We start from the raw sequence: 26028 nt of genomic DNA on the forward strand, positions 1-26028 counted from the left end.
TGCTCCATAGAGGCCATAGTATAGTAAGGCATAAAATGCCATAGAATAGGAAGCATAAAAACGTCATAGTATCGTAAGACATAAAAAGTCATTGTATAATACAGCATAAAATGTCACAGTATAGTAAGGCATAATAAGGCAGGCCGTGGGGAAGGGTATGTTGTTTAAGGGAAAATTCTGCAAAATTGCAGAATTCTACATACATACTTGTATAATTAGTTTTAAGGTTATATTTAGGATTTTTGACAGGCACATACAAGGACAGTGGCATACTTATTGAAGTGGTCCTTCGGGCGTCTCCGTTGCATAGAAACGAAAACCGTCGGAGACTTCATGCAACATCTACAAACTTTTATCCGGATCCCTGATTCCCTAGTGAAGAAAATAGTTTAGATTGTCCTCGTGTTACAGAAGAATAATATACACAAGACATTCGTCGACATTTGAATAAGTACCCTTGGCTAACAAACGCTATCAACGCTAATTCATTTAGCGGCGCTAGCCCACTGTTAGCTGTTAGCACCAGTTGCATCCTTGAGTGTCTCGGAGCGCACTGTGAGGTTAATGGCACGGTGTTTACAACAGACTTTAAAATGTAATCAATGACTATTTATGTGCCATTGTCACTTTCAGCTAGAATTAGTTTTGCCATCCAGTCGAACTACGCAATGGTAACCTCAGCTAACCGGTGGCAAACTAGCTAACACTTTTTATTGTCACAAGCCGGTGGATGCTAGCTCCTTTTGGAACTCAGTTTTTTTCAGGTATTTAAGTTATAAACCCAACTAGACAAGCATCTGCTGATACAATCATCCCAGTCAAAGCAATAAAAGAAGAGGAGAATGGCTGGTGACGTTGGCAGCATTCCTGAACTGGACCAGAAGAAATACGATGCAGACGAACAAGTGAAGATCATCTGTCTGGGCGACAGTGCAGTTGGTAAATCTAAGTAAGTATTTGTGGTCATAATCTCACGCTACTTTTTTGTGATGTGTTTCATTATATTTTTACCTTTCCTCAGTAGACTATCTGTTGTCCTGTATAACATAACAGTATTGTTGCGTTGACACAGACTGTTTCTATCTCTTTCTAGGTTGATGGAGAGGTTTCTAATGGATGAATAGTATCCTTTAGCAGCTCTAGAAATGTAAAATGAAGCAGTGACTGTATTTTACAGTTAACATTATATCGTCCTGTCATAGCCATTACAGTCACTGTCTGCACATGATCATGCTGTTTAAACTCAAGTGGGCATGCGTCCACCAAAGCAGACCTTCCTGAGAGGTTAAGATCCTTAACTCATATTACAGCCGTCCTCAGCAGTTGTCAACCTATGCTCTGACTCTTTACAAACACACCGCAGCTGTAGGAAACAAGACGATAGCCGTCGGTATGTATTGTGCATCTGCTTTGTTGTGCTCTGAATGACGACTGGAAATAATTTCACCCATCTTAAACCCATTTTTAAATCAGCAGCATCTGCCAGGATCAGACTTCTTGTTGCTTCTGCAGCGATGGCTTTTTTTTTTTTGATCCACAGATTTCTGGGACACAGCTGGTCAGGAGAGGTTTCAGAGCATGCATCCGTCATACTATCACAAAGCACATGCATGCATCATGGTAAGCCACACTCTTGGTTTTAAGATAGGTGCCTTTCAATAATCACTTAGCTTGCCCTTTCTTGCTTCCTACCAGGAACTTGCCACAAGTTAAACTGTGACTGAAATTCTAGTGTTAAGAGATGAAAGGAATAGAATATTTCAGATGGGTTACTTTCACAAAAAATTCATAAAATGGTCTAAATATTGTTTATGTATTGATCCTTATATCACTTGGTCATGCTTCATGCACTTTTCATGCATGATTTCACAGTGCATTCTGGTGAGGATGAGCTTAAGAGTTAAGATTGTTTGCTTGGTGTTGAAGGGTTTATCTCATTGCTCAATGCAGTCATGTAATGGAATTTAAGATGAGGATGGTGATTCTATCTCTCTGTCAGATAATTGTTGAATTGCACCAGTGGAAATCAGCAAAGCAGGGCGCACTCTTTTATACTCTGCTTTCTGTTTAAGGTTTTTGATGTTCAAAGGAAGATCACATATAAGAATCTGGCCAACTGGTATAAGGAGCTGAGAGATTACAGACCTGAGATACCCTGTTGTGTGGTTGCCAACAAAATCGATGGTGAGTTTGGTTTTCACACTGCACATAACAATGAATACTCAGTTCTTACAGTGTTTCATGCACTGAAAATGCTACAGCAGGATGAGTAATCATGTTTGTTTGTTTTTGTTTTGCCATCATTGGTCATTTGATTCACCTTTTGACCAACAAAGGTGACTAGATTTACTGATGTGGACGTATCAGATTTTTCTTGTCTACAGCTGATTTGAAGGTGACGCAGAGAAGCTTTAACTTTGGGAAGAAGCAAGGACTCCCATTTTACTTTGTATCAGCGGCCGATGGGACTAATGTAGTCAAGGTTTGAACTTTGTTCTAATTATTAAATATAGTGATCCATAAGTCCATGTATTTCAAGCTCATTAGTAGTTTTACAGATCATGCTATGTAATTGTACAAGGATTGACAGTGCTCATTTTTTAAAACAAACAGTCGGATTAATTCAGTTTATAATTCAGTAGAAGATCATACATTTTGTAGACCACTTTAACTGCGCGTGTATGTTGATAGTTTGACTGTAACTGTCACAACAGATGTTCAGAGAGATGATCAAGAGAGCAGTGGACTACAAGCAAAACCCCAGCGACTTCATGGATGAAGTAATGCAAGAATTAGAGGTACTTCTCTCTGAATACTAAAACATAGTCTGATCACTGATGTTCTCATCTTTTAAGCTGGTGTAGCTTTATGCAACCTTAACTAAAGAATGTTTACTGCAAAGACTGAAAAATGTTGTATTATGCAATTGTTGCTCTAAAAACTCCATAATTGGTTTATAATCTGCCATTGTTGTTTTTTTAATAGATTTTTTTACATAATTACTCAAAACCTACATTATTTGAACTATGATTCATGAACCCCAACACAATTTACTTTTCAAATCTTTTGTTCATATGGAAAGTGCACATAGTAATCTCTTTTCTATGTTGCTGAAATGAGTTGTATAAGCATTTTTGACTGACAACATATTTGTACTAATGTAATTTTGTCTCACTCCTCTTATAGAACTTTGACCTGGAGAAGAAAGAAATTAATTCAGAGACAGATGAGGATGGATTGAAAGCAGAGAGTCCTGAGTTGGCCTGAAATATTTTCACAGATCCTGTAAACCCTTTTGTCATCTCATGGATTATTTATCCTCCTTTGGAGCTGATGCTGCCAGTAGATCATTCTTTTAGTCAAAATGCCAGATATCTCTGATTTTCTGTGACGGACACAATCAACAAACATGTTGTCCTTATGTAATTGAGGTGGTCTGTTTTTATACTATTGGATTGTAAGTCTGCTACTGGAGGATGGCTGACAGTCTTTTCATCAGGTTTTAAGTCGCTGCTCTCCATCTGTACAGTGACATTGGCAGGGAAATAAATCTGGAGTAATAATTAGGAATTGTGTTGTTTACCAGGTTCATTTAGCTGCTATTTTAGCATTGTCACTCATACTTTTTCTAACAATATCTACCATTATAATTGTGAAATATCCCACAGTGAGGCTGAATGTTTGCGCAAGCATGAAAACCAATTACTTTGTGTCACGTAATAGGAATATGAGGCATTGAAGATGAACCCACACAGAGCAAAGAGAACGTGTGATTATGAACTGTATTTGCTGCTGTTCTCGATGTTTGTTTGTAGTGTTGTGAACAAGGCCAGCAGGGAGCCGTTTCTGTTGGCTGCTTTTTTTGCATTCATTTTATGATGTAAAGTCTGTTTTCAGCACCTCTCAAATGAAAACTTAATGTACCATGTAACCAAATTATCATGTCTCTTTCTAACTTGCTGTGTGATTCAGCAGCTGGCACAAGAGCACTAAGTAGTCTACTTCAGCATTTTAGAACATGCAGCTGCCGGTCATGTATGAGCGGACATCAACTGTGCTGTGCTCTCGTGAAGGTCTCAGCCTTGTGAAATGTTCGGCTGTGTCCTTCATGATTTGTAGGAACGTTGCTATGAAGAACCTGTGTGAAGCCTCACTGTAAAACAAGGTGATAACACATAATTCAGTTATTTCTATGATTATGATGTACACAGAAACCATGTATGTATATTTTCTATTTATATTTGACTGTTTTATGTGGCATTTACTCACAATAAATCACACTGGAACATAGTTTTAATTCTGAGACAATCTAAATTAGCAGGAACAAGAATTTGACGCAGTTCATGTTTTAATTATAAATTTATTACATAATATAACAAACATATATCTCTGTGGTGGAGATATCCTGGGCAACATCTCAGATCTTGCCTCAACCTTCACTATCACCCTTACTCTGCTGCATGAGGAATACTAGGTAGCTTCTGGTTTACTTGTGTTTCAACGAGGGCTTTCATTTATTAAAATGAAGGAGGGGTTGTACTGCTATAAGCGTCCAGAGGTCGGTGGGAGAAGTTGCAGATGATTTTCCTGGTCATCAGATGCTGAGAAGGGGAAGTTCACCTGTGAGACAAGGCTGAGGCGTTGCAGTGATACATCCACCATTCTAAACTTCACAGTGCAAACAAGGAGAAAACCAACAATGAAAGAAAAACCCCTTTCATGATAAGATCACTGGTTCCAGTGGGTGACCGGAACCCAGTGGATTTTTAAAAAGGTTACACTGCTCCCCCTACGCTATGTAGATTGTGCTTTGTTGATTAGAAAATAAGACAAAGATAACCCTTCACTGAACTTATTTGACCTAATGATGTGTAAGTCTGTTACACGTTGTTCATTTTGCATCTGTATTTGTGGTAAACTTACACAACAATCCAACCAGGTATTCACTACAGCATTGTTTCTTCTAACCAGGCCAGCCTGTGTGAGTCCAGACTGTACACATTGTTTGTGTTTAATTCGTTATTTGTATTTATAGGGGAACAGTAAGCCAAGCTGGATAATAACCTTCATCACAGTAAAATCAAGCAATTGTGATACTTTGTCTCAAAATTTAAATAGAAATGTTGATGCAAAGCTCACAGGTAGATATACACAGGCTATATTTATGTATATATACATATACATATATACATATTTATAGCCTGATTCTTTACAAAATAATAACAATGACTGTATTTCCACCTGCAGGAAATACTGTAGGATCTAACAAATGTCCGTAGTTCTCAAGATTTCCAGGAGATGGCACCATATTATTGAGTCTAACAGCTCAAGAATGCTGTAACTAAGATAGTCCTAAAGCAAAGACAAATATACAGTTAAAAGTTAAGTTATTTTTTGGCACATTTTTCCTTTGTGTTCTTTGTTCCTCACTGGATCACCTCATATAGCATATCCAAAACTCAGAAACTGAAGGTCTGAAAAAGGAAAAAGGAGTGCTGCCAGACAGAGTGGAGGGTAAAGAGCGCAAATGTCATCTGGGAATGGGTGTACAAAACAGTGACACTGTGTAAGCTGTGCCTACACAGTTACAAGGTGAGTTATAGTTGTCTTGCAGTATAAAATGTTACAATGGTTTCATTCAGTATCCCATGGTTATCTCTCTTTCTCTCCCTCCCTCTTGGGCAGTCCACTTTTTGAAGACGTCAGTACGAGACGAGAATGCAAAACAAGTTCATTCTGGAAATGAAAATGTATGTGTGCATTTTTCTGTTTGTGTGTGAATGTATTGTGTGTGTGTTTGTGACACAGCCACTGCCGGGAATCTCTGATGGTAATACAGTAAGGCTATAGTGGACTAGCTCCAATGATGTAAACCCTATCGATCAACCATACGCTCTCTCACGGTCATGTGTGCATTCTCATCGTCTCTCTCTCACAAACACACACAAAATGGAAACAAACAAGCATTTGCACACATACACACACAGCTGTAAACACACGCTGAAGAGGAACGACCACACAGAGAGATTCAGGGAATCCAGATGCACGCATGCGCTTGAACAATGGGTGGCTTTTATGTTAGCACCTTGTCACCTTGTTTTGTGCAAATCATCCCCTAGTTCATAGTTCAGAGTTCAAAAGTTCAAGAGTTCATAGAAAGAATAAAATCTGCTCACCTTTTCCACAGGTGGTTAACTATGCATATATGCCAAACATTCATATATAGATCTATATACTTTGTGTTTTTCAAAAATTTATATGAAATCTATCATATATACATTGCTTGTGATTTTTAAAAAAAGCAAATATTTGTAGTTTGTTCGTTTTTACAAGTGTAAGTACGTTTAGAATGGACAGGATATTAGTTTTTTTTTTCTGTCACTCTAAAATTCAAATGAGTGAAAGATTTAAGTATCATGTTTCACACGCTACAAAATCTACCCACAGTGTCCGAGGGTAACAAATCAACAACAAAAGAGGAAAAAATAAAAGAATTAAAAAAATAACCATTAACACAAAAAGTCCAAATGAGTTTGAGGACAGAGTCAGAAGTAAAATAATCAGTGAGGTCACAGTGAGGCAGTGAGTGCTATTCCTACAACCCAGATACAATGTTATATTTGCCACCCGCTTTTACAAACTGCTAGCAAAGAAGAAAAGAAAAAAAGATGTACACAACTTCTCGCCAAGTGAAACTGACTTGGCATACTGACTGGATGCTGCTGATGTATGGAGGTGTCTTTTTTTGTGGTAATAGAGATTACCTCAACTGTCAGAGAAAAGCTATGGATAAAATGCTTTTTTTTTTGTTGCGTGAATAAAACTCACTGTTTCTCACTGCCAGCAGAAGCTACTCATGAGTACAATTATAGATTTTTATATTGTTAAAGAAAAATTCAGTTATTTTTATTTATTCATTTATTTTTTACAACCTGGGTCTTATTTTCAGAGTTCTGGCTGCCACCGTTTATGATATTATTTTACTCACTAAGTAAATTGTAGAGATACAGGGAAGCAGTTGATGTTGCAAGACGTTGCCAGGTTGTAAAATACTGAATTTTCTTTAAGACCTTACAGAGGCTTTCCCATCCCCACAGCCTGATAAACTACAGACACGTTCCCTGCAGTGCCACTTCAGAAGGGCACATACTTTATGTTTAACTCATTTAAGCCCTTGTTTGACAAGTTTTTGTTGGTTATATTCCAGGTAAATTTGGCCAGGTTAACAGACTTGGAACTTAACAGTGGTTTCCTCCTGTAGGAAAAATTAAATCTTAAAAGATTTCTGTTGCACGGCACTTCCATGGTCATTTCCTCTCTACTGGTAATGAGAAGCACCCCAATGTTTCCTTTTCCTGACCTTCTTTCGACCTTGTGCGGCCCAGTCTGAGAAGCATCCTCAGGGGTTGCAGGGATGGAAATTTTTACTAGCCCTCTTACATTTTTCAGACTGCGGTGGTATTAAAGTGTCCTTACAGGTAAGAATTTAAATGGATAGTATTAAAACAACAGCCAACAACCTCTCCATGCTAGTGCCCCAAACTTCCATCCCTGAGTAACAGGCATAAGATGAAGAGCCCCTTTTACCGACTAGCTGTCTCATAAGGTGGATAAATCAGAGACGGAGCAACGTTGGTAAGATCTGTAGCTGAAGCAGTAGGGATGGGTGTCAACTGGGGTCTCAGCCTCACATTACGGGATGCCCTTTAGTATGAAGGAAGACCGTAAGAAAATAAAAACAAACAACAAACTCTCTGTTCAAGACCATGATGCAACTCGTCATGCTACGGTTCAAGAAAAGGGTGACCATAAGGAAAGTTGTATACCTATGACAAAAATTTCATTTCCATATCTATATACTTTTTTCTTTCAAATATATATATATATATATGTATATTTATGTATATAATTGGTAGAAATGAGTAAACTATTGGTGGAATAAAGATTTCTCTCTGCCTTCTATACTAAAAACCAAAAACAGGCGCAAATTATTACATTTCCTCTTTGCAACATTGTCTTTTCTTCTGAAAGCTATATTTAGATACATATATATCATATTATATAATACCTATATATAATATTCCCTTTGGAAAACCAAAAAATTGATTATGAAAAAAGCCACGAGTGTTGGTTAAACATTCTCCAAATATAATAGATAGCACAGTCTGGGTACCAAGGCGGAGGGGTTTTCTCCCGTGGTTTACTTTGTGGAGCTCCACCTCTGGGCTCTAAAGTCTTCGGTTTAAAAACAACAGCAGGTATAGAGAAGACGCACCTTATCAGAGCTGTGTCAGCACTATGTCCATAGTCCTGTGTTTGTCATTGTTGATCTCTGTATAAATATTTTGAAAGGCAACTGAGCTTTCTGTTTGGAACAAAAATTCTTCCTCCTCCTCCTTTACTCAAACTACAAAAGGCTTTCAGAGGCCTAAAAGATGAAGGGATAGAGGTAGAGAGGAAAGGAGGGGAAAAGTGAGAGAGAAAGTGTGGGTGTTACTAAGGGAACAACTGTTTTCCCAAATCAGATGTTTTAATTGGAGCTCATGCGATTCTCCTCGGCAAAGACAAACCAGAGCCCATTTTGAAGTCTGATCTAATTGGCTGCAGGCAAGGAGGTGGGCAGACACTAAGGGCCTAGTAGAGGGGGACAAATGTATTGTGTCCTCCTATTCAGTGCAGTGCCAAGTGCAGGGTATTGATGCAGAATGGTAACGTAAAGTGTCGCTGAGGACGACAAGTAAACATTTGTGATGCAGAACATAAAAGCAGCCAGAGTAAAAGAGGAGTGGCTCCTATATTTTCTCTTCATTTTTCATCAACTTTGCATCTTCCCCGTTCTATCCTCATCTTTCTCTCTAACTGTTGCTGTGTCTCAGGGCAGGGGTCAGCTCTCTAGCAGCTGTTTTAGTGCTCGTTCAATGTTCATGCGATGTCCGACTCGTGTCACTCCCAGTTCTGCAAAGTCATCCTTGGTTAGAGCTGGGAGGTGAGAGCCTTCAATCTCATGTTCCTGAAACCCTGCTCTGTGCTCCCCCAGATTGATGCTCTCCAGCCAGTCTCCAACGTCGTACTTGTTCCAGAGGTGGAGGGGTTTTTGGTGGAAGGGCCGCAGGGCTAAAAGTGGTGACCCCAGGCCAGGGGAATGGGAGGGTGATGGGGAAGGGGAGCGAGAGCGGGAACGGGCGCTGGAGCTCCTCATTACAAAGCGGACCTCTTTAGGCTCCTGGGGTAGGCTGAGGCTAGAGGATTTTAGGATGGTTTGTGGCGGTGTAGTCGGTGAGGGCGGTAGGCCGAAGCCTGAGAATCGTCCAAGAGGGTCGCCCCGATCAGGTGAGCCTGAACCTGGGCTGGGGGTGCGTCGGGTGACGGGGTAACGGCTGCCAGGGCGGATGGTGTATGTGGTGCCATAGCTTCTCTGAGAAATGGTGTGGAGCTCGCCTAGGCTGCTGAAAAGTCTGGAGACAGAGACAGAGAGTGAGATGAAGGTGAACAAGGAAAAATAAAGAAGGAAAGGAGTGAGAGCTTTGGGTTATGCAGTATGTATAAACTGTTGTCAGTTCTTTTAAAGTTCAAGTTAGTGTAAGCTAGAGGTTAAAGACTGTTAGAAAGACCAAGCTATTCTCACATCACAGCAACATCACAGCAGCAAGCTACATTCACTGGTGGAAACATGAGTTTCTGAGATTATTTACAGCCTTGGATAAAAATCCTGTTACTGCTCAGTCATGAAACATCACTTTGGATTTACATCATAATTTTAAGTTGTACATTAACTATACAAGGAAATATATGGTAGCATTTGAGAATTAAGTTCAGTTTTGACTGACACATATTCCACACTCAGTCCTTCTGACCGTTACTGAGTGTTGTCCCTCTCGTGAATTTAATGAAAAGCTACTGCCTGTTAAGGCACTGTTGCTTCCCTCAAGTGATTCCTGTGAATTACTCTGAATTCACATTTTAATATGTAACAAATACAGGACAGACATTCACACACTCACACACACACACACACACACACACACACACACACACACACACACACACACACACACACATTCACTTAGACACAGTGGGCAGAACTAAGAGTAGAATTTCATATTTGGCTTTCAGCTTTGCACTGCACATTAGAAGAAAAATTACATTTAGTAAATGTGCCTTTGTATGATGAATAATGACGAGTGTATGAATACAACAGCTCTAACATTTATCATGTCTTGGAACTGCTGCTAAAGGACAAAGCTTAGCTTCATTTCATCAAACAAATTCTTATTTACCATGGAGGTGCAGCTAACACTTTATTCAGTACATTAAATCTACCATTTAGGAAACCAACCCAATCTTACCACCCGTGTAGAGGAAGAACTGTACTAATACAATTCGGCAATAATTCTTTAGCAGTGGGAATCTGATACTGCAGCAACAGGCACTCCACTTTCTTTCACAGGTACAGCAAATACTGGTTAATCTATTGTTTCACATGTCACCCTCTTTTGAAATACAACAGAAGTATAAATTTGTCAAACAGTCTAAGAGTGGCTTATAAGCCATTAGTATACTATTGAGCTTATGGAGGAAAGGATGGTCAGAAAGGAGAAGATGGACTGGAGATTTAGGCTAACATGACAGTTTTGTCTAGCTTGGTGCAAGCAGGGAGAAGCAGAAGGGAGAGGCCTAAAGAGTTGGTGCGATGGTGTCTGTTTTATTCATGCATGTTAGCAGGTGTCTCATGTACAGGTGTGGCACATGTTTTCCCTCTACTGTGTTTGGAACTTTTGACATGGGTGAGATTTGGACTAAAGAGTGTAATGGAGCAAAGGTAGCCAGGCAGCGCACAGGTTGGAAAAATGATCAGACTACAGGGAGCCGACGGATATGAGATGAGCTCCATGCGCACTTACACAGTCGTCCTGCCCTCCTGGGCGCACAGTCAGTTCTAGACCAATCAGATCAGAGCAGCAGGGCGGAGCATGCAAGGTGAGCAGAGAGAGAGCAATGGGAGAGAATGTTAGCATCACTCCATGAGACGCAGCCTGCCAACCAGACTTATAATCTGCTTCAGCCAACTCTGCTGTCTTTGACGTGCCTTATGTTTGTGCACGTGTGAGTATGTGATTGTACAGGCGTGCATGTGTGTGTCTGTGTGTGCATTTGCTGATGGGTGTTGCTGATGTGGCAGCGTGACAAAGACATCAGAGTAGGCTCCGGCACGGGAAGGTCTGACCAGTGGGCTACATGAGAGAGAAATGAGCACACTATTCACATATCAAACACTGCACGAACAAAGAAAAACAAACAAACAAATAAACACAACAATAAAAGGAGGGCACATGTCCCTGGACTTTAGTGGTTGCTTTTGCACTTATTCTGAAATTATGCGGACCTCAAGAACTTCTATACTTGCTGGCAAAATACAAGTTATTTTATACATATCTATATAAATTTTTTAAAATTTATTTTTCATTTTTTTGTAGTGAGATGTGTGTATGTGTATTGGCCTATAAAGACATACAAATTGCAGCATATTCTGATCTGTTTTAGCTTGTTTTAAGACACCTACAGTATCCAATAAGCAAGACAGTCAGGGACCATGGCCATCCTCAACACAATCACTGAAAAACAAAACAAAGTTATGCAAATTACATAAACGGAGAAGAACAGAAAACCAAAAAGCATAACTGAAATGAAACGAGAACCATAGGTTTCTAAACCACCCAAAGCTATGATACACAGCATGTGAATGAGGTGGATACAAGAGAGACAAAATATAGCAGCATATGCGGTTTTTGAAGGGGTTTAAATGGGGCACACAGTGCATGGAGTAAGTGATGGAAGAACATTACAGTTAAGGGTGCTGGGATGCCTCTGTTATATGAGAAATGTTCCAGTAGCTGAAGAGACAAAAATGCAGAGGAAGAGAGTGAGAGAGAGAGAGAGAGAGAGAGATTGATATATATATATAGAGAGAGATATATATATATATATATATATAGAGAGAGAGAGAGAGAGAGAGAGAGAGAGAGAAAGAAATAATGGTGTGCATGATCATCTCTGCCACAGCCAAGGGCAATCCACTGTCAGAATGGGGATGGTGTGGATGAATTTGATTGCATAATGTCTGGAAAGGGCGAGCCTAATCACAACAGTGTGTTATATGATATGTTGTATTTGATATCATGGTCACCTTTCCATCCAGGGATCATGATGTTGTTGTGTTCTGTCAATGAGTAATGGCTGAATTTGGCTCAATGTCACATAGTGACTATGGTACATATTTAGCTTGTGGTCACCCAAGCAATGCATTGTCTTAAGCGTTTCTACGCAAACTATTGTGATAGTAAATGACAATTACTAATAATAGTGCAATCCTTGTAAAAGGATGGGGCTGCACAACATGCTTCTAAGGCATTAACTAACAACTGGTTACTCTAAATACATGACAATGCTATATCCATGGAGGTACTGGAGGTAAATCTTGCCTCCAAGATGTCCAGAGGCAAAAACAAGAAGTAGCAGCAGACTTCTGCTACACCCATGTTGAGGACAGTTATGGTCACAAAATACTAACAAGTGCCAGTGTAAAGCCATTAAAAGGCCATAACTAGAAGCCTTGTAGTGATCAATTCTAGAAAGACTTTTCATTCTTTTACTTAGACAGCTATGTAACTGATTTTGTTGAGAGCTGGATGGTAATAAAAAAATGTGAAGCAATTTGATTTCAGATGTGTGAAGTTGGGTAGCTCCACCTGCAGATGTCAATATGATGAGACGACTGCGAAAGCATCTATTCTAAAATCTTTTCACTCTTAGATGATCTCTTCATATTTTTCAGCTTCCTCTTAATCAGCAGTGAAGTACAGTGCAATTTTCTACCCTAATTATTCACAAAGACGAGGACAAAGCAATAAAAATCAAACTGAACTGCATCTGAACAGTGCCTACAAACTCCTGAGCTCTTTGATAGCTACATTCTGAGAGACTGGGATAGATAAATCACTGTATCTGAACACCTTTCCTAAACAGCACATTAAAATCAACATCAGTTAGTGTCAATTTCATGGCTGAATAAAACTATAGTCGACAACCCAAGAAGACAACTTTCATTCTTCAAACATCAGAGTTTAACTCCAACCTGCCAAGCCATAAAAGACAACCAGGCTGAGGCAGGTTTTTGTACACCTGAGAAAACTCCTAAGCCAAATTATGAGTAGATCAAACTGAAGACTCCACCATTTATTTGACAGTTACTCCACATGGCACCTCAGGACTTCTGACGAGGTCAGGACTTTGTCTGGTTGTCTCGTCATTAACATGACTGTTAATGCCAAGAACATGTGTGGATGGTTTTAACATGACACACCATTATAGTTCGGTCATGTTCAAATACTTGAAATACATCCTTAAATCTTTGAGGTTATCACTGATATTACTGTGGGAAGGGGGGCGGTGATAAGAAGGAAACTACAGTTTCGAGTCTTATGAAATTTATATCAGTGATGGCTACAAAGAGCTGTGGATATAAGGATGTATTATTTGTTATTTGAACACGGACTCTGGTAAAGGTCAAGGAAAAGCTGGAAGGGTAACTACTAGCAGGGTCATAGGTTAGAACCCAATAGTGAGAGTGTGTGTGAGATGAGGATAGGCTTTTAGGAAGTGCATGCCTCCAAGCCCTGTTACCTTGTTTGCACCAACAGATAATCTACTACACACACGCACGCACGCACGCGCACGCACGCACGCGCGCGCACACACACACACACACACACACACACACACACACACACACACACACACACACACACACACACAGTAACACTAACTTATTGACTACTACTGTCTACTGTATGTACTTTACAACACACATCACTTAACAGGAGGCCAAGCAGTACATCTGTAACTATGGAAACAAGGAGCAGTTTAGATCCGAGACCTGAGCCATCATTTGTACTATTGCATATCTCTAAAACCAGTAATTCTGGCACTATAGCCAAATACTTTATTGTATTTTGTTAAGAAATTTTCTTCTGAAAGATTCTGAAAAAGCAGTGAAGAAATCAGGTGATGCAAACAAGGTAACAAATAATATTTAAAAGAAAATACATGAAACAAAAAGTATAAAAGGGTTGTTCTCTGTCAATGGGATTAGTTGATAGGCTTGTTAGGAAAAAATATATTTAAAAAAGCTTTGGTTTACCCTAGGGGCTATAACCTTAAGGTTTACTCTCTTCGGTGTCCTCACATCTGCAGAAATATAAACGACTTCATTGTACTTTCAGGTATGGTGTGAACAAAAACACCCACAGAAAACAGACATAAAACACTACTGTGCTTCAGAAGCGTCAGATAACCCTGATGTCACTGTGTAAGCAAGTTTGTGTTTGCCTCTTTTATATGCCACATATGTGCTTTCTTCTTACTGATGTTGCAACAGACTGTATGGCTCACAGAAATGTACATCACATATTAACTATGTTTCTACACTAATATTGTCAGGGAAGCTAATGCCAGCAGTGTTGGTGACATTGACGTCATTATCACTAACCATCACAGTAGACTGGCTTAAAATTTAATTTGCATATTTTAATAATGTGAATAAAATCACAGCATGTACAGAAATAAATCTTAAAGTCGCTGGCTTTGACTCAGCCTCGAGATGTCCCTTTACTGAAAAAATGCTATAGGATTTTAGGCTAAAATAGACTATATCGGTGTAATAAAATATGTTTGCTTTTAAATAATAAATGAAAGCCTCTGTGTTTGCATTCTTTCATCCAATGGGCTTGTTAAATAAGGGTAAAGAATTTATCTCAATGTTTGACAAGTATGCATCAATTTAAGACCATTTTCTTTGAGGCTGGGCCCTGAAATTGTTTGCTATGTCTCATGTCTCTGCCACCATGTGAGTAAGAGGTATGAATTAAATTTGAAATAATCACTTTTAATGTGACCACTTGTTCTGTCACTCAGTATTACATACAGTTTTGCAGAACAGTTTTTTTTTTACTAGATTTATCTCTTACCTGGCACCTGCCACAGGTGATTTCCTCCCTGGGTCAAGTGATGCCCCCAGTGGTTCCTCTCCCAGTGACCTAGTGTCTTTATTTAGCTGCTGTAGTCGTGAACTGAGCTCCCCCATAACAGATGGTTTTGCTCCCTCATCTGCACCCAGCCCCAGTCCCAGCCCACCAAGATTGCCCAAACTCCCAATACCTAGCCCCACTCCTGGCCCACGGGGCTCCACTGGGTCCCCCCACAGCTTGGACCTACGCTGGAAGAGGTAGCGCGGCTTGGTGGGAGCTAGTCCAGTCACTGAGGCTGAACCACCTGAGGGGAGCCCAGCTCCTCCAGCCGCAGCAGCAGCCAGGGCAGCAGCCTGTTGCTGTGATAGCAGCTCGCTGTCAGAGCTCTGCTTCAGCAGAGGGTCCCTGAAGGTGACAGGGCCTTTACTGCCTCCTATCTGGGACTTGAGTCGGGGCTTAGGAGGCACTGGCGGCTTGTCGAGCACAAAAGTCTGCCCGTCGGCATAGGAGGTGTGCGTGGTGTGTGTGTCGGCAGGCTCGCCGCTTTCTGAGGACAATGTGGACATGCTGGAAACCGTGGAGACGGTGCTGGTGGTCTCGAGATGGTGGTCTCGCTCTCTCTCACTGGAGCTGCGTGTGTCAGCCTCCTCCACGCCTGAATCAGCTGCAGAGCCAGACTCACCCACCGGTGGGGGCTCCAGAGGGTCAGAGGGCTTCCCTGAGACAGCTGCTGCACTGGCTGGAGGTGGGGGCTGGGGAGGCTGAAGCTGGGTGGGGGTCACAATAGGGGTTGTTGGGGTCGAGGGAGTTTGTGGTGTTGTTGTTGTAGGGGCTGTGGAAGAGGTGGCAGGTTTAGTTGGGGACACTGGCGTCTCCTGTGCCTGTGCCAGCAGCCCATTCGCAAACTCATCTGGTGGTGGAACGACTCCAATCTTTCGTAGCTCCTCTCTTGTTTCCTCGTCACTGGAGGACAACATTACAGGGGGCAGGGTCACTGTGTATGGATCCACATCCTCCTCGGAGCTTCCCTGAGCCAGACTCTTCTCCTGGGCTGGACTGGCAGGACGCTGAGTTTGAGGCTGGGCCTGGAGCTGGGGCTGGGGCTGGGAAACGGTGGGACTGGGGGATTTAGCTCGTGGACTTGGAGATTTGCTGGGCTCCATGGACGCTGGGGCAGGGGTCTGTTCTAGTTCTGAACCTACCCCAACAGCCTGGCCATTACTGGTAGCATGGACCATGATTAGCCCTGCTGTCTTCTGCTGTGATGTATCCATAATACTGATCAACATACTTTTTTTATCCTCTAGTCTCTTCTCCTCCTTCCTCTCCTCTACTCTGGCCTCCATCTCCTGTCGAAATGATACAGGTGATGGTGATGTGGCCCACTGTGGTTTGGTGGGCTGGGGAACTAAAATTGATGCCGGGGACGATCCAACTCCATACCCTGGTGCCTTGGCGCTCTTAGGTGAAAAGGGGGGAGATGTGGGTGCCCCTTCATGTGGAGACTCTTTGGTCTGAGTGTCAATGAATATTATGCCCTGGCCTGCCCGTTCCTGTTTAGTCCTAGGCTCTGGGCTGCTAGTTGGGGACTGGCTCTGGGAGGTCAGTGCCCTCTCCCTTGCGGCCAGCGCAAGAGCCAGTGGTGAGTTGGGATCCAGGGGCTTTCCTGTGAGCGGATGGATGAAAGTGGTCCCGCTAGGCGAGGGGCTCAGGGCCAAGGCAGGGGGAGGCAGCTGTCCCAGCTCTCGGGTGAGCATCCGTTCATCGATGGAGTGAGACTGAGTCAGAGAGGGGGCCTCAGAGCTGGTGGTAGACGCCCCCTCCATGGTCCCAACAGAAAGGAAGACTGTGGATTTCCTCCGTTCTTCTAGCCGTCGCTCACGGTCTTTCACTGCTCCAGCGATTGCAGCAGCAAAGGGTCCCTTACCCTGAAGCATCATCTCTCCCTGGGCACGCATACGCTCTCGCTCAGCCATCAGCTGCTGCTGGTAGTAGTCTGCACGGCTGGTGTGTGTGTGCCCATGGGTATGTGGGTGTCGTCCTGAGGGTGAACTTTCTCGCGAGTGGGCAGCAGCTAAGGCCAAACTAGCTTTTTCTTGTGCATCTTCCACCTGCAGTGAAAAAAAAAAATCAACCAAAGGTCATAGGGTCTTTGGCACGAAAGGTCAAATCAGATATCATCCATAACATGTAACCTACCTGTAGTTGTTTCACCAGGGGACTTTTCTTCCTCTGGGGCTTGGTGGGTGTGTACAGTCCAATGCTAAATTGACCCACATTAGCATAAGGGTTGTCAATAACTCGACCCTTCCTTTTGATTCGCTCAGGTGGAGTAGCAGCAGAAGGTCGGGGAATTTCTGTAGGTTCTACAGGTAGATGGGAAGAGTCCTGGAGTATGATCATGGAGCGGGCTTTCTTCTGTCTCTCGATGTGCGTGGCCTGCCGCTGAGCAGCCTCGTAAGGCAGGTCCAGGGAGGAGGGCTTGAAGCTGGAGCGTCCTCCAGGCTCATGGCCCTGACTCTGGGTCCTGGATGGGGGCGGAGGAGGGCAAAAGGCTGGGGGAGGACCAGTATCTAGATAGTAAGGAGGGGGAGGAGGTGCGGTTTGTGGAGGTGGGGGGATAGGATGGGTCTGTGAGTGGTCTCTGAGGCTGTCTGTCATAGAGGAACTACGGGGAAATCGGTGCTCGCCTGCGAGGGCAGACAGCCGATCCTCCTCAGTGGCACCTGATGAGGGTGGGGGGGGGAAAGCACAGATCATCTGGTGATGAGGTATAAACTCATGAAAAAGGAACATGTTATACGAGCCCAGCAGATCCACAGCTTCACACACAGGAATGCATCCATCCGTAAATCTGTTAATTCACACAGTTGATTATGAATCAGGTGTCTCAACCCCAGCTATACAATACTTTAATAAAACATGTAATATCTAACTATTTTTGACTTATTTTACAATTAATTCAACATTCATTTAATGAGTGTACTTGAAAACAGGAAAAATGTTTAATAATACAGAGCGTATCAATAATGAATGTGTATATCTACTTCAGAAGCAGGCTCTGTGCTTGAACATCTGCTCTGCAAATCTATTTCTGTGAATATTCAGGAAGCACATTTGCACATTCTGAACATGTAATGCATTGTAAATATGTTTTTGTAACTATGTCAACTGTCAACATTTGTTCATCTGTCAAGGTTTGACAGGAAATGATTCTTTATCAATAGGCACTTTAAATTAGATTCATTAAGTTGTAGCTTCATCCTCTGTATTTTCTACTTGTTGTATTGCTGCCTACATGTTATTCTTTGTGGGTGTGGTGATGCAATTTACAAAAAAAGACCTTATATCCTCTGCATGTTAATGTATTACCTATAATGATACTGTACATAAGATACACTATCATTCACCTTATTTGAATATTTACAGGATGGGTGATTGTTTTACCAAAAGACTTGGTCCTGGACATCCCCTTTGGTAGTGGTATGTGACCTCTCTCAATGCCTGGGTGAAGACCTCCATGTAGAGTCATCCCTTGTCTCTCAAACAGTGACTGCAGTGCAACAAAACCAACATATTAACATGTTATGAGAGACATTTTTATTGTCTTTAAAGCTTCAGTAAAAGAACAAAGTAACACAAAGTAATGCATGCATACTTGTGTCCAGGGTTTTTTTTAAGTACATTATGTGTCAGAGTGAGTTTGTATATATGCCAGTATAGTGGTATGTGCTGTCTGCCAGTGTTCTGCGTGGAGGTGCACTCACACTGATCTCTGCTGGTGTTATTCTCCTGCTGGTAGGCCGTTGTTTGACAGTGGCTGCCCTGTAATCTGCCTCCGAGGGCTGAGAACGCAACATAGACTCCTGGGATGCCAACATCTCATCTAGCCTCTCTGTAGAAAAGGAAATGAACAAGAACTAAATATCGAGCCGGAAATCCGTGGAAATGTTGTGCCATCATTTCTGATACCGATAACACAGAAACGACTACGGACTGTGATTAAACGGGCATCTCCAAAATGTAGCTATACACTGCGATATAAAGTCATGCTCTGTCATCATTGTACAAAATCACTGCGCTATCTCCGTACAAGTTCACTGTGTTTCCTTGCTGAACACTAGGGAGTGAGTGTTAAGAGTTGGAAGAGACAGAGAGAGAAAAAAAAGACAAAAAGTGAAGAAAGAGAATCCACGTGTTTCAAGTGTTCTGCTCTTCTGTTCTAATCAACACTGCTTAAACTGACAAAGCAGTGACAAATCATCTTTATGACGTTCAGAGAAGTGTCAGTTTCTTGCCTCAGACTCACCTCCTCTTCTCCTCCGAGCAGAAGCTTGGTGGGAAAAAGATAGCGTCAGCAGAGGAGGGAAAATGACAAGAACAAGCCAACAGAAGTGACTATTCTAAAAGTTAGGAGACACACCAAGTTTTAATGACAAAGGGAAAGCAGAAATATGACAGAATAGGAGGAGGAGAGTTTGGAGTTTGCATGCCAGCTCTCTGGCACTCACCCAGCTCTTCAAGCTCAGCGGTCATGGACTTTGAGCGCAGTGTCAGCGTGGTGCTTGGAGCTCTCTTGGGTGGTGGGGGAGCTGTGGAGAAAAGGCATGGTGTTGAGGATGAAGTTGAGGGAGATGAAAATCCTTTGGTTTTGCGGCTCAGTGCCCTCCTGGCATCCCCCAGACGACCAGCCCATCCTGTCTTCACTGCTTTGATCTGGTCAAATTCAGATGAACTGGACGCTTCGCACTTAGCCAGGACCTTGTTCAGGCTACGGTTGGAGCTCAACTTCTTCATGTTTTGTTCTCTGTTGGTCCAACGCCTTTAAATTTGTCAGTCTGTCTCCAAGACTTTCAGTTTCTCAGTCTTTGTGCTGCAAGAATTCCTCTCTGTCGAGGAGCCCAGTGGCAGTAAATGTACAGCTCAGTCCTTTCGGTAACATTCCTAGCTTTCTGAATCCTCCCATAGCACACAGAACAACAGAATTTGTCCACCACAGTAGGCAGAATGAATAAAATGTGTGAGGCAAGGAGAGGGAAAAAGTCGTCCATCTTACTTTTAATATGCTGCCTGTCTGGAATTTAGCAGGTGTGCATCAGACAGAAACACATCGACACACCGGCTTACACACACATGCATATCCTCCCACATGCTGGACCACATGCGGATACCCAGAGAGAGCTCCCTGAGGGAGGGCATAATGACATGTGGGCTGACAGATGAAGAGATGACAGTTAATTCAACAGCTAAGGAAAATGATGCGCTGCAGACTTTATACAACAAAGCTCATGGGAGCCTCCCAATCCTAGTATACACACACGGCTGGGCTGTTTTCGTCTCTTTCAAAGCCATAAAACACAATTACCAAATGTCAGGTCCAAATGCAAACTACAGAGTTACAGGTTTAAATTAGGTCACAACAGACACTGTAATTAACCAAATCAGTCATGTATTAGTCGGCAGTAACAGCGTAATGCCATGCAGTCATACAGTAATCACAAAATCACATACAGTAGCAGTCTCTACATGCTTTAACAAACCCAAGTTTCCTAACAATACCCCACAGTACAACTGGATCAGCTCACTCTATCTTACATCGACCAGCTAACACTCAATGCACCAATGTAGCGCGATAGATCTCTGAATCCCACGGATGCCCCGGTGCCTTACTAAAGCCCAACTATCCTGCTGTTGTCAGCAGCTGCAGATCTAGTGTACATACGCCATCCTCGGTACAGTCCATATCAAACATCTTCATTTCCTCACCAGTCTGCACATTCTGGTACAGTAGCAGGGCGCAGAGGAGATGGAGGAGGATGGAGAAAGAGAGAGGAACAGAGACAGAGTCAGAGGGAGAGAGAGATGCTTTTGCTGTAATGTAATGCTTAATTCAAACATGCAGTGTAGTCACCATGGCAACGGTGGCAGTAGTGAGGCCTCGCATGGTGCAGAGAATGTGTGTTTGCTTGCAAGTGTGTGAGTGTGTGAGTGTTTATATGTGAGTATGCGTCTGTGCATTTGTGCAAAGGTGCGGCACAATATGCAGAGTATGTCCCAGTGGAGGAGCAGAGCCGGGGGAGAGGGTGTTCAACACAGCTTAGGATGTTGAAAAAAAGATGACATTTAAGAGAAGTTTGAAACAGAGTGATGGATCCCGTTCTCCCTCAACTCAGCAACACTAGAAACACTCCATCTTGTGCACAGCTGCTTGCATTGTTTGTGTATCAGCACTTGAATCTGTCTGCTCATCTTTTCTTCGATTCACAAGACAGGAGTCTTATCAACTATTGTCTTTTCAATCCACCTCACTCCTTCACCTCCTACCGAATCTGTGATCTCAGCAGGTAAGACTGCTAAGACTAAGACAGAAATAGGCAAGCTTTAATGGAGGCAACATGGCAATTATTTCGGAATAGAATGGACACGACCCACCAATTAAAAGGTACAGGCACTCTAAATAAATGCAATTATACATACATATTTTCATATAGTTCCAAAACATATACCATGATGGTGTTACAATGCACAAATGCCTTCATATGCGGAAAGCACATAAAAAATTAGGTTAAAGGAATACATCAACATTTTGGGTCAACACTCACTGAGCACTTTCTTAGGAACACCATACCAGTACTGGATAGGTCCTTGCCTTGCTCTCAAAACACTCTCAGTTCTTTGTGGCATGGATTCCACAGGATGTTAGAAAAGTTTCTTTGAGATTCTGATCCACGTTGACCTGATTGTATTGCGTAATTTCTGCAGATTCTGTAGATTTGTCAGCTACACATTTCTGCTGCCAATCTCCCATTCTACCACTTTCTACCATTTTAAATTCTGATCTGGTGACTGAGGAGCCCTACGAAATTCATTGAACTCATTGTCACGTTCATGGCACCAGTTTAAGAATTTTGCTTTGTGACATGGGCTTACATGCATCATGCTGAAAGTAGCCATTAGAAGATGGTAAATTGTGGCCATAAACAGTGGCGCACAGTTAGCAACAATACTCAGACAGTCTGTGGCAGTCAAATCAAGATTGAATGGTATTTAGAGACCCAAGTGTGCCAAGACATTTCCCACACCATTACACCATTACACCACCACGAACACCACCAGCCTAGACTGTTGTTGTTGTTGTTGTTGTTGTTGTGACACAAGGCAGGTTCGTTCTATGGATTCATGCTGTTGATGGCAAATTCTGACCCTACCATCTGCATGCAACAGCAGGAATCCAGATTCACCAGACCAAGCTACGTTTTTCCAGTCTTCGATTGTCCAGTTTTGGTGAGTCAGTGCCGACTGCAGCCTCAGATTTCTATTCTTGGCTGACAGGATTGGAACCTGATGTGTTCACTACTGTTGTAGCCCACCCATCTCAAGGTTCAACGTGTCCAACCAGTTTGGATATTGTATTCTGACCTCTCTCAGTATCAGTGCATTTCAGTCCACAGAAGTGCCACTCACTTGTTTTTCTCACCATTCTGAGTAAACTCTAGAGACTGTTGTGTGTGAAACAGATCAGCAGTTTCAGAAAAACACAATTGAGCCCGTCTGGCACCAACAATCATGCTATGATCAAAGTCACTGAGATCACATAAATATTGACCTGTATCTGCAGGATTTTATACTTTGCACTGCTGCCACATGATTGGCTGATTTGATAACTGCATGAATAAGCAGTTGAACAGGTATTCTCTTGCTAAGAGTTTGTTGAGAAGGTCAATACCACCTTCATATCTTTCTGTTAAATATAAGGCTACAGCCAACAACTGGTCAGAAAAAGGTAACAAAATCTACCTGTCAGTTTTTCTAGATTGCTGATTTATGTTTCATGGCGTTTATTTAACCCCTACAAAAATCAATGACAATTCTCCCTTTAAGAAGGCCTTAAGTGGCAAACTATTTCTTAGGCAGAACCAGTAACTGAGAGTGGAACTGTTTGCCTGAACCGGTGTTATTTCCAAAAATATTATACTTTATCTTAATTAAATTATGATAACTAGACAAACTCAATCTGGTGAGGAAGACTTGTAGGCATACTGAGAAATGATAAAGCAGGAGACAATGTTTATTTAAAGGAGACAAGCGTAAGGAAAGATACAAAGGCAACAGAGATGAGACAGATAGACAGGTGAAGAAGAGAGAAAGATGGGGAAAGAGATTAAGAGAGACTATAAGACTGTAAGTAGCAGGACTGAGTTGATACAGTACTGTCCATCTGAAACTAGGTCAAATTTATTTATCACTGTCTGTGTATCTCTGGTGACTGCTTCGGTAAAAGTTTCCGTGGTTGTCATTTACCATCCACCAGGGAAATTTGGTGGATTAGCGAGACACACTGTTGTCTTTTATTCCTGAATATAGTTGTTCACTAATTATCGTATGTCTTATGAACATCCACTCTCCGCTTTGCAGACAGAAAAAATATCTTTTTTTGGCATTTCTGCTTTATTTTATACTGAAAGTAGAGATAAACAGGAAAGTTAGGGGAGAGTGAGAAGGACTGACATGCTTGAGCTGCAGCTCAGTCCTCTGTTCTGGACTTATCAGCAGCCCTTGATACAATGAACCACCACATCCCACTGTCTGTACTCTCTCACATGGCAAAGTGCTGTCTTGATTTGAATCATATCTCACTGGGCATTGCTTTAGTGTGTCATGGCAAGTTAAAACATCCTTATCCTATTTCCTCCCTACAGGAGTGACCCAAAGATCAGCACTGGGTCCAATTCTCCACTCACATAGCTTTGTATCACCGCTATGCAGATGACACCCAAATATACCTGTTGTTCACACCAGATGACCCCTGCGCTCATCTACTTGAATCATACAGCCTTATGCTTCTTCACAGCCACTGCTTTCCTCTAAGGAATGTCGTCGGACATTGTTATCCCCGCACACAAGGCAAATGTAGTCAAGACTGTTCTCAGCTGTGGTTCCCCCGATGGTGGGACAGGCTACCAAATTCTATCAGAGCAGGGCCGTTCCTTTCTATCTTCAAAAAATCTCTTGAAGACTCATCTCTTCCGAGAGCACCTATTCTCCTAATACCGGTACCCTAACATGCTTAACTAGCACTTACTATGCACATTTGGTGAACTTCCTTGCCTGATCTTCTTGCACTAACTGAATAGATGTAGTACTTAGTACAAACACCAAGGTCTCGAACTGCACTGAAGCTCTAGTTTTGTCCCTCCCACTTATAAGTCTCTTTTGATAAAAGCGTCTGCCAAATGAGTAAATATAAATGTAAATCTCAATAAAAGCAAACTTGGTGCGCACACCACTCTACCACTTAAACTTACAAACACACACTTACACACACGCACACACACACACACACTTGCAGTGTACACAGTACTGAGGTCATAGTGACAGGACTGTGTGGGAGCTGAGTAATGGTGAGTACTCGTTGACATGGAAACCACATGAATTTACAGCAGGGAAACGTGGTAGAAATCACCTTGACAACGGAAACACATTTTCCTAAATCCTCTGTACATAAAACCAACTTACATATCTTCATTGCATTAGGGTTAGAAAATTCATAAATATAACTGATCAAATAACTGAAACATGCAGTAAGAAATAACATGCCATTCTAAAAACCCCATAAGTCCTCAACAAACTTTAATTAAGCCATTACTATATAATTAGTGGAACATGCTCTATTTAAATTATTGTTCATATTAATGCATGAGCTCAGTAATGGTTGAGCCGGTCGTTAAAAAAAGCACACATGAATATCACATGAAGCAGAATTTCACTTGTGATTTCACTTTTCACATTTCCTAATAAGGTTTTTTAGACATTTGACGGACAAAAAAATATAAATACAAAATCTATTACATCTTAAATGTAATAGTTAACATGTGGAAATGTGAATTTAGCATGTACTTTTTTTTAAAGGGAGGACACAGAGGCGCTTATTCCATCCCTGTGGTCTTTACCTTTCTTACGAACAACTTCCTCAGACTCAGGTTTGCGTGTGACAGACACCACCTTCATCAGCAGCCTGTTGCCCCCTTGCCGGATCAAGGACACCACCTGCTTATGGCCCACCTTCACTACATTCACTCCGTTCACCTGAGTGAAAACATACAGAATGAGACATGCTAACACAAGTGTAACCTTGTTTTCAACAGGGATGCTGGCATTAAAGCACCACACTTACCAAAGTCTGGTCAGTCAGAGGGGGATACTTCCCATGATCGAACTTCACACTTAAAATATTTTCTGAAAAATCTCTCTATTCCTTATCAAGCAGTATCTAACTAATCAAAATTATAGAAGCTATTTTTTTTTTTTAAAATGTAAGCTATATATATTAATTGAAAATATTCATAAATTTTGACAAAGCCTCTTTGCAGGCACAGGGAGAAAACATGTCACTCATTAAGTTGAAGAAGAAAATTAAGAGCTGTCCTTACTTACCTCTATAAGGAAATCTCCTGTCCTCAGACCAGCCCTCCAGGCCACTCCCTCCACATCCACAGACTCCAGGTACTGCAGGGCAGGGAAGGCTGGGGTCGGGGTAAACTCTTCAATGGGCGTCTCAGCTGAGAGGAAACACACAGAGAAAAACCCGCTCAAAACAGTTAAGTAAAATCTATAGATTTCTTTGACTGGTTTTTGTTTCCCCCTATTGCTGTTACCTGCTGCACCCAAACAATATCACTGATGCATGTAGGTGCTACAAACACATGTCCACAACTTCATGCAAAACAGACACATGCACACATACAGTGCACAAGTGTATGTGCCACTACAAACTCCATTTAATCTTGGAGCGAATCCAACGAAATCACTGACACATGAGAGTTCTCAGAGGACCACTAAAAGAACTGCAGTGAATGTGTGTATGTGTGTGTGTGTGTGTGTGTGTGTGTGTGTGTGTGTGTGTGTGTGTGTTTGTATGTGTATGGGTATGTGTGTGTGTGTGCGTGTGTGTGTGCATGTGAATGTATGTGTTTAAGGGTACTGGGGAGTAAAAGACAGAGTGAGT

The 26028-nt window shown here is 42.0% G+C and overlaps 2 protein-coding genes across 3 annotated transcripts in view; one reads left to right on the top strand and one right to left on the bottom strand.

Annotated features, from left to right (window-relative positions):
• Nucleotides 1–313: 313 nt before the first annotated feature.
• rabl2 (RAB, member of RAS oncogene family-like 2) lies at nucleotides 314–4290 on the top strand. Its single transcript, XM_023402818.2, has 8 exons — nucleotides 314–949; nucleotides 1094–1123; nucleotides 1311–1390; nucleotides 1541–1620; nucleotides 2073–2184; nucleotides 2385–2482; nucleotides 2715–2798; nucleotides 3187–4290. Exons 1-8 carry the CDS (start codon nucleotides 843–845, stop codon nucleotides 3265–3267), a joined length of 672 nt encoding a protein of 223 aa, XP_023258586.1. The 5' UTR covers nucleotides 314–842; the 3' UTR covers nucleotides 3268–4290.
• A 50-nt stretch (nucleotides 4291–4340) lies between these two features.
• The window catches only part of shank3a (SH3 and multiple ankyrin repeat domains 3a), a 170001-nt gene continuing 148313 nt past the window's right edge, over nucleotides 4341–26028 (bottom strand). Inside the window, exons 17-25 of one of the 2 annotated variants that reach the window (XM_023402819.2) lie at nucleotides 25458–25582; nucleotides 24974–25109; nucleotides 19535–19615; nucleotides 19333–19356; nucleotides 18791–18918; nucleotides 18471–18576; nucleotides 17223–17749; nucleotides 15024–17134; nucleotides 4341–9455 (exon numbers count right to left, since the gene is read on the bottom strand). In XM_023402819.2, the coding sequence (XP_023258587.2) occupies nucleotides 8885–9455; nucleotides 15024–17134; nucleotides 17223–17749; nucleotides 18471–18576; nucleotides 18791–18918; nucleotides 19333–19356; nucleotides 19535–19615; nucleotides 24974–25109; nucleotides 25458–25582 (3809 nt within the window). In that variant the 3' untranslated portion in view covers nucleotides 4341–8884. The remainder of the gene's footprint in view (nucleotides 9456–15023; nucleotides 17135–17222; nucleotides 17750–18470; nucleotides 18577–18790; nucleotides 18919–19332; nucleotides 19357–19534; nucleotides 19616–24973; nucleotides 25110–25457; nucleotides 25583–26028) is intronic. The other variant, XM_087173063.1, reaches the window with a different exon arrangement.

Source organism: Seriola lalandi, unplaced genomic scaffold, assembly GCF_002814215.2.
Source record: "Seriola lalandi dorsalis isolate HSWRI2012SDOR001 ecotype SW California unplaced genomic scaffold, Sedor1 jcf7180002054029, whole genome shotgun sequence".
In the NCBI taxonomy this organism is placed as follows: Eukaryota; Metazoa; Chordata; class Actinopteri; order Carangiformes; family Carangidae; genus Seriola; species Seriola lalandi.